The following is an 8,664-nucleotide window of genomic DNA, read 5'->3' as shown; positions in this document are numbered from 1 at the left end:
TTGGTACCAATCCAATCCAATTGATATTGATGGATCTGTTCCGAGTTTTAAAACCATGGGTCTCATAGACGCGAAGTAACCGATTCCCCATTTTGGAAACCGTGGCTGCTAGTTACGACTTTGGACTCCCTGCAGATTGAATTTCTAAATCCACTGCTTCCCACTTGCGCCTTCTTTTTGGCGGGAAGCTGTTCGTTCCCGCGCTTTTCTTCTCTGAGGGATCGATCTCCTCTGCGGCAACGAATCTGGCGGAGGCGAACTAGGACACGTGGACGGTCAGATCTGCTGGGAGCCCTCTCTTCTTCTTTATCTCCCTCCTTCCTCTCCTTCTAAATACTAAATTCTAACCCCTGCGCCTGCCTCTTCGTTCTCCCCATTACTCCTGAAACTCTCATACCCAAGCAGCAACGGCAGTGCGGCACGGGGCTCGCACATCAGACCGTCCTTGTGTTCCCATATTAGGATATTAGGATTTGGGAGTGACGAAAAACTACTTTGATTTAAAGATAGTGGGATTGATTCGTTGTATCATTTAAAGAAGAAGAACCGAAGAAGAAGAAGAAAGAGAAGGGACTCACTGAATTAGAAGGAAGAAGGGAATAGCGCATCGCACAGGTAAGACAAGGATCTTATTTTTCTTTTCTCTTGGGTGGTTGTTCTTTTTGTTGGCTTGCTTCAGTGGTAGTGAAGAGTATTGGGAAGTAGACTATTTTTAGGCACAACTCACGAATCATTCAATTCATTTGGTTATCATCATCTTCAATTTGAAGATAGGGGCATTCACACCTCAGAGACTCAATATGTCTCTATGAATACCAGCCGTTGTTTTCAAGGTAATCTACCCCTTCTACAACCCAGTGGTACTGATTTAGAAGATTAGAGAAGTTGCAGAAGCGTAACCCAGGAACACAAAGGAGTTACTTGGACATGTAAAGATTATCAAGTAATTAGTGAAAATACACCGTCTCAAATCTGCCAGATTTTCTGGCCGTAGACGAGCTCTATCCGGTATCCATCCTTCTTCGGAGGAAGTGTTATAGGTCTTCGTCTCTGTTTCCGTTGAAGAGAACAGGAGAGAGAAAAGATGGATGCTTACGATGGGTTTTTCGTTGACGAAAAAGCAGTTCGTGTGGAAAACATTTTCTTTGAGTTCCTCAAGAGGTGATCCATCTCTCCCATTTCCTTATTTTAATAATTTGTTTTTTGTGTTTGGATAAGGATACAAATGATCTGTTCTTCTGTGGTTCACCGATCTGTTATTCTTCAGCTTTAAGCTTGATCCCAGCTCGGCTGAGCCATTCTATGAATCGGAGGTCGAAGCCATGAAATCGAAGGAATCGACCACCATGTTTATTGATTTCTCTCACGTAATGCGCTTCAACAATGTCCTTCAGAAGGCCATATCGGAGGAGTATCTGAGGTATGACCGTTAATTCCCCCCCCCACCCCCCCCACCCCCCCCCCCAATTGTATTTTTTGGCCTCCAATTTCTTAAGAAGAAGTAAACGACGAACCGCCAATGTAGGTTCGAACCGTACCTGAAGAATGCTTGCAAAAGGTTTGTGATGGAGCAGAAGCCGACCGTAATAGCAGATGACAACCCTAACAAAGACATAAATGTAGCCTTCTACAACATCCCTCTGCTAAAAAGGTAAGAACAGAGAAAAGGAGAGAACACAAAGTAACATTCGTTTGAAGCTTCGTTGCTTCCTGCTTAGGAGACTCACCCCTACCCCCCCCCCCCCCTCTTTTCTTTTGGATTCTAGTTAAATTTGACTTGAAAATGCAGATTGAGGGATTTGGCGACAGCTGAGATTGGAAAATTAGTTTCAGTGACAGGGGTGGTCACCCGAACTAGTGAGGTGAGACCGGAGCTTCTGCAAGGGACTTTCAAGTGCCTGGAATGTGGAAGCTTAATAAAGAATGTTGAACAACAATTTAAATATACTGAGGTGTGATTTCTTTTTGGTTTTTCCTGATCGACATGTACATGTCTTCTAATTTCCCATTGTTTCTACAACACACTTTATGTCACCTTAATGTGTTTCTTTCGGGGGTTGCAGCCGATTGTCTGTACCAATGCACTCTGTAAGAATCGAATGAGATGGGTTTTGCTTCGTCAAGAGAGCAAATTTGCAGATTGGCAGAGGGTCCGAATGCAAGAAACCACAAAAGAGATACCACCGGGCTCCCTACCTCGATCTATGGATGTCATCCTTCGTCATGAAATCGTGGAGCAGGCCAGAGCTGGTGATACGTAAGATCTTTGATTTTGCCTTTTAAGTCCTTATTGTACATGAGTTTGCTTTGATACTACTAAATCTTCATCCTTTTTCGTTACCCCACCGACTTTCATAAAGGATAATTGGATTTCACTTTTGGGCTCCTATAGGGTAATCTTTACAGGTACTCTTGTTGTAATACCAGACATATTGGCATTAGCATCACCAGGGGAGAGATCAGAATGTAGAAGAGAAGCTTCCCAACGTCAAAATCCTGCTGCTGGCCAGGAAGGCGTTAGGGGTCTTAGGGCTTTGGGGGTGAGGGATCTCTCCTATCGCATGGCCTTCATTGCCAATTCAGTACAGGTTTGTGCAGAAATGGTTCTCATGTTGGTTCCATTTGGTGCTATTTGTTGGACTCTTTTTGATGATCTAAACTAATACTATGAACTACAATCAGATTTCTGATGGTAGAAGGGACAGCGACATTAGGAACAGAAAGAAGGATATTGTTGATGATGATAACCCGCAGTTCATGGTAAGTTCACAAACGCATATTGGACCATGACCTCTTCTTCGTGGTATGTGTTTCCTAACACATTACCATCACTTGCCATTTTTCTTTTTGGCTCTCATTGAGCACCAGGCAAAAGCATATCTTCATTGATGGGAACTATACCATTTGTATTCCAGCTACTGCATGGGGTATTCACCAAATTTTGCTGATTTAAGGTCTTCTGGCCTACTGATGCGTGGGATATAGCTTCTTCCACCTCAATGTTGTATCTGAAACCCTGGATGGAAGTTTGACACTTTCTGATATATTAGCAATGACTCAGAAAGATTGGTCTTAGACGACCACTTCTTCATGCAGCATTTTCATTCAGATGAAAATGTACATTGTTCAAAATCAAGGTGGTTTGTCTTTGACATATTTGTATTCTTCACCTTATTTTAATTTCTATTTTCCAGGCTGATGAGTTGGATGAAATCCAACGGATGAGAAACACTCCTGATTTCTTCAATAAGCTTGTTGACAGTATTGCTCCAACAATTTTTGGTCACCAAGAAATCAAACGGGCTATCCTGCTTATGCTCTTGGGTGGTGTCCATAAGGTCACCCATGAGGGTATCAACCTTAGGGGGGACATCAATGTGTGTATTGTTGGAGACCCAAGCTGTGCAAAGTCTCAGTTCCTCAAGTATGCGATGTTCATCTACTATTATGATAATATTCTTTTGGTAGTTTCCATTAATTAGCATATTCATGCAAATATGTGACTTGCAGGTATACTTCAAGTATCGTTCCCCGATCTGTCTACACATCTGGAAAATCCTCCTCTGCTGCAGGTTTGACTGCCACTGTGGCTAAGGAACCAGAAACTGGAGAATTCTGTATTGAGGTACTATACTTTTTGTACTGCCATTATTATCTTCTTTTTAACATTTCTTTGGAATCCATTTTTTGGCTATCCAGAAATAGTCTCTAAATGACCAAAACCATGGTTGCCTAATGGCAAAATGAAAAAAAAAAGAAGGTATAAACGATGAGATTGAATAGAAAAAAAAATTTCTATTGCGTTTTCTTTTCCAACTTTGCCACATCTATCCCTATTTTTTGAGTTTCGATGTATTTTTTTGACAGTACGGTTATTTGAAACTGTTCTCAGGCTGGTGCTCTAATGCTTGCTGATAATGGCATATGTTGCATTGATGAATTTGATAAGATGGAAATCAGGGACCAGGTAATCTCTTCACCAGTTCCAAGAATTCCACTCACACCTATTATCATCGAGCTATTAACAGTTATGCTAAACTAACTTATGATTTAATTTGAAGGTTGCTATTCATGAAGCCATGGAACAGCAGACTATAAGCATCACGAAAGCAGGAATACAGGCAACACTGAATGCTCGAACATCAATTTTAGCTGCTGCCAACCCTACTGGTGGGCGATATGATAAATCAAAACCTCTCAAGGTGAGGGGACCTTTCTGTAGATAATCACTCCCTCCCCTGAAATCTACAGAAAGCGTGTTTTTTGTATTGAAATTGAAATTTAAGTTGAAGTGTGTTGGTGAAACAGGAAACAATTCCTTAACCATGAATTTGGGTTTCTCAAACATGAAGTAAACGTTGTCTCTTTCTTTTTTCCTTTTTCAGTACAATGTAGCACTCCCACCTGCTATCCTTTCAAGGTTTGATTTGGTGTATGTTATGATCGATGAGCCAGACGATCAAACAGATTACCACATTGCCCACCACATTGTGAGAGTTCATCAGAAGCATGAAGATGCACTTACTCCTGCGTTCACTACTGCTCAATTGAAGCGTTATATAGCTTATGCAAAGACTCTTAGGCCAAAGGTCTGTTTTTTAGTCCTCCCTTGGACAGAGTTACAGAATTCAGTTTCTTCTCTTGCCACTCTCTATTGTACTTGCATAACCAAGATTTTAATAGTGTAAACATTCACTCAGTTGAGCTCAGAAGCCAGGAAAATGCTAGTGGATTCCTACGTTGCTCTTCGTAGAGGTGATATAACTCCAGGGAGTAGAGTTGCTTATCGCATGACAGTTAGGCAACTGGAGGCATTGGTTAGGCTGTCAGAAGCTATTGCTCGAAGTCACTTGGAACTTCAGGCATGTTAAATCCCATGAACTAAAACTTTCCCTGTATTTCACCGTTATCTTAATTAGACCTGAGTTTTGTTTCTTGTTTACAGGTGGAACCGCGCCATGTTCGTGTGGCAGTGAGGCTTCTAAAAACATCCATAATAAGGCAAACGACCTTTTGAGATACATTGAGTAAATTTTTTTATTTTTTTTGGATGAATAATATAATTCATTACCGAAGAGAAGACGAAAAAGATATAAAGTCCAAGATACATTAAGTATTATTAGTATGCTTCTTTAATTGCTTTAATGGAATTCTTTTATCTCCATGCAGTGTTGAATCGAGTGAGATTGATCTTTCTGATTTTCAAGATGAAATTCATGATGGTGATGGTGATGGTGATGGTGATGGTGATGGTGATGGAGGTCCTGGACAAGATGGTGCTCAGCCAAGTACAACTGCAGCAGAACCAGTTTCTGGAAATGCAGGTGGGCTCTTGGCTGATATGGGCTCCATATTTTTATCTTATACATAAAAATTCTTCATTTTTTTAGGTGGAGCAAATGCACTTGTAATAACCAGATGCTTATTGTACAGAAAGTGGCATAGGCACAGGCAGTCATCAAGGAAAGAAACTAGTTATTACCGATGAATACTTTCAAAGGGTTACCCAAGCTCTTGTTATGCGGCTTAGACAACATGAAGAGTCTGTAATGCAAGATGGTAAAACTGAAAATGGCTTAAGTTCTTATAGTTTGTTTAATGGTCCTTGTGAGATTTGTTCAAGTGAAATATTCTTTCACTTATCAGTTCATTTTCACATTTCATCTTTGATAGGAGTACCTAAATTTGAAACATAGACCCTTCAAAGATCGAACATAAAAGGCTATAAAGAATTCAACTAAATGACTTTAACCTTTGCTTTTATCTCTGAATTTGACTGATGAATTAGTGTGAACTTCTAATAGGTTCCTTGAAAATTTGCAGGGACTGGATTAGTGGGTATGAGGCAGAAAGATTTGATTCAGTGGTATGTGAGTCAACAAAATGAAAAGAACAACTACAGTTCTATGGAGGAGGTGAAGAGTGAAGTGGCTAAAATTAAAGCTATTATAGAGGTTCGCTAAACTAAACCTTGCAGGAAAAAAAAAAAGCAAAATTTTGTGTTATTTACTCCAGATGTAAGAAACCTGGCTGCCTTCTCGGATTAAGATTTTCTAACCTAGTCTGTGTAATGCCAGAGCTTGATACGGAGGGAAGGCCACCTGATAGTTGTAGATGATGGTCGGCAAGCAACTGCAGAGGGTGAAGAACCAAGGGAATCATCATCATCTAGAAATGACAGGATTTTATCTGTTGCTCCAAATTATGTCATTGATTAATGCAATGTTGTCCATTACCTGGTCTACTCATATTTCCGACAAATTGATCATAACAGCATTCATCCATGCTTCTCCGATCTGGAAGTTATTGTGAAGAGAATCAGATTGATCATACACAGCTATGCATGTGATTTGAATCCATAACCAGTCATATGAGATACCTTCATTGTCTGAATGAATTCGTGGTGACTTTAATGTCAAAAGCAGCTCTTAAACTTGTTCAAGTCATCCTTTACCAGCGTTCTTTCATTCCCTTGTTTTGCCTGTGGAACGCCACCCACCCCTGGCGAAGTGGTGGGCGAGGCGTTTGCGAGGTTACCAATAGATTTATAAACTTTGTATTTGCTTTAACTATATGTTATCTAGAAGTAATGTTTTGCTGAGCTTTCTCAGTGGTTATGATGAGAGAAGTTTGGCTAATCTTATTGCAGCCTATGTTTCAAATATTTATAACCGTGGCTAGTAATGCTTGGTTGTCACCGTATTTATGCCCAGCCCAACCTGATATGTTATTAAATTGACTGGCTGTAGTTTTTATCATTGTACCGATCCAATTTTTACCTTTCAGAAATGATAGGAAACCGTCTACCAATCCAACCACCTTTTGTGTGGTATGCCTTTGCAGGGAAACCCATTAAAACCAGTTTAGTTTGATTTTAATTTAGTCTTTGGTATTTTGAGGGTCCTTCGACCATACAAAAACAAAATGTATCTGATGAGGGTATTTCTTCCCAACCACGGCACGGGCAAGGATTGGTCTTGACCAATGCTACACCTCGGCCCTCCATCAAGCCGTGTTGTCACCTCTGTCCTCCATCAAGCTGTGCTTCTACCTCTGCCCTCCATCAGACCGTGTTTCCTCCTTGGCCCTCCATCAGGCTGTGTTTCCTCCTTGGCCCTCCATCAGGCCGTGTTGCCACCGCGGCCCTCTATCAGGCCGTGTTGTCACATCGGCCTTCCATCAGGCCGTGCTGTCACATCGGCCTTCCATCAGGCCGTGCTGTCACCTCGGCCCTCCATCAGGCCGTGTTACTAGTCACCTTGGCTCGGCACAAGTAAGGCACCCAGAAACGTGTTCTCGTCCACTCCTACGTTCAAGGAACGTAATCCCTGATCACAGGGGTTGGACTTTATCCACTACACGTTATCAGAGGCGTCCACCCCTCTCACGACTCGCACCTCCGAGATCAATGGGGAATATTCTTAGAATATTCTCTGGAACCCAGAATATTCTCAGAATCACAAAGCCACTCCCCTCAAGGACTTTACGCCTGAACATGACTCTTCACAATCGTCTCCCACTCTCTCTCCATCAGCAGCTGATGAGCACATTTATGTGTGAAATCTAGGGTAGTAAAACATGCATTGTACATATTTAGAATGGAGCTACCTTGGGTTTTACTCTCTTTTTGCAGGTTTTATATTTTCAAGGCCTTAAGGATTATCAGGCGCTATATCTTCAATTTTACACGTAAAGAGGTCCTATTTCTTTCCATGGTTGCGAAGAGGAAGAAATTATGAGCAAGATGGACATGTTCAATTAAAAGTATACATTCGTTTGGTCACCCGTACAAATGATTATTCTTTTCGGGCCAGAAAAAGAATAATGAATCAGAACTTAACCGAGATGCAGAACCAGCCCGTTTGCAATTGTCTCAGAGGTACAAGGAATACTCCAAATGCCAATAAGGATCGATGGACCACATCCTTAAGTGATTGAAGATTTGTTTTTTGTAACAACAACTACCTAGTGTAGTTGGTGAGCTATGGTGTGTACAATTCCCTTGCTCACCAAGAGGTCTCAAGTTCGAATCTCATGGTAATCTTCTCTCTCCTCCACATCATCACCCACCAAAAGATTGTCCAAATCACATAAAGCAAGAAGAAAATCGTTCCTTGGAGGGAGAAAAAGAAGAGAAATAAATTAGAAAAAAAAAAAGAAAGAAAATAAGCAAACAAATTATAGGAAATTTCTCAAAATTTATTTCTCCTCTCTCCTCCACCTTAGCACTTTTGGTCTCAAAAGATCTCACAACCAATTGTGGGTTTCTCTCTTTTAGGAAAGAGAAATTTGTTACCCTACCTCCCCATTCCCTATAAATACAACTCATGTAAGAGGAGGGGAGACAATTCATTCTTCTTCTAGTTTTTTTTTAGTTGCTCTCTCTTTCTCTTGCTCTCTCTTTAGTTTTAGTTCTTCTTTATCTTTTCTTCAATCACTTTTGTAATAGTTTTTTTTTTTTATTTCAATTAATGCAAGCACTCTTTTATTTTTATTCAGCCCTTTTATGTTTATGATTTATGCAATTGAGTTGTAATTTTTTAAGTTATAGTTCTAGGCTTAGATCTAGGTGACAAGATCACGAGCCGTGGAGTAATTTTTTTTTTCAAGTTCAAGCATTGATTCAAGTAAGTAGGCTCCTTCAGTAGTCTTCTCTCCCCCCTC

The 8,664-nt window shown here is 40.7% G+C and overlaps 1 protein-coding gene across 2 annotated transcripts; it reads left to right on the top strand.

Moving 5' to 3' along the window:
* The first annotated feature begins 340 nt into the window (after positions 1 to 340).
* LOC122082615 (DNA replication licensing factor MCM6) lies at positions 341 to 6,638 on the top strand. Of its 2 annotated transcripts, none has more exons than XM_042650301.1 (19): positions 341 to 615; positions 886 to 1,161; positions 1,268 to 1,420; positions 1,526 to 1,651; positions 1,790 to 1,952; positions 2,064 to 2,257; positions 2,393 to 2,588; positions 2,683 to 2,760; positions 3,195 to 3,424; positions 3,511 to 3,625; positions 3,893 to 3,967; positions 4,062 to 4,202; positions 4,386 to 4,589; positions 4,701 to 4,862; positions 4,946 to 5,001; positions 5,170 to 5,324; positions 5,434 to 5,559; positions 5,824 to 5,954; positions 6,078 to 6,638. In XM_042650301.1, exons 2-19 carry the CDS (start codon positions 1,085 to 1,087, stop codon positions 6,216 to 6,218), a joined length of 2,523 nt encoding a protein of 840 aa, XP_042506235.1. In that variant the 5' UTR covers positions 341 to 615; positions 886 to 1,084; the 3' UTR covers positions 6,219 to 6,638. The 2 variants fall into 2 exon arrangements, with proteins under 2 accessions (XP_042506235.1, XP_042506234.1); XM_042650300.1 differs by having other exon boundaries at positions 771 to 1,161.
* The last annotated feature ends 2,026 nt before the right edge of the window (positions 6,639 to 8,664 follow it).

This window comes from Macadamia integrifolia, chromosome 6, assembly GCF_013358625.1.
Source record: "Macadamia integrifolia cultivar HAES 741 chromosome 6, SCU_Mint_v3, whole genome shotgun sequence".
NCBI classification, from domain to species: Eukaryota; Viridiplantae; Streptophyta; class Magnoliopsida; order Proteales; family Proteaceae; genus Macadamia; species Macadamia integrifolia.
Note: the sequence above shows the minus strand (reverse complement) of the source record. Positions and strands in the feature narration are given on the sequence as shown.

What these genes read in the sequence shown, in the direction of transcription:
- LOC122082615 (XM_042650301.1), top strand. Translation starts at nt 1,085, where the DNA reads ATGGATGCTTACGATGGGTTTTTCGTTGACGAAAAAGCAGTTCGTGTG. An exon ending in TTCTTTGAGTTCCTCAAGAG is followed by an intron (nt 1,162 to 1,267) that starts GTGATCCATCTC and finishes GTTATTCTTCAG; the next exon opens with CTTTAAGCTTGATCCCAGCT. An exon ending in AGAGTCTGTAATGCAAGATG is followed by an intron (nt 5,560 to 5,823) that starts GTAAAACTGAAA and finishes GAAAATTTGCAG; the next exon opens with GGACTGGATTAGTGGGTATG.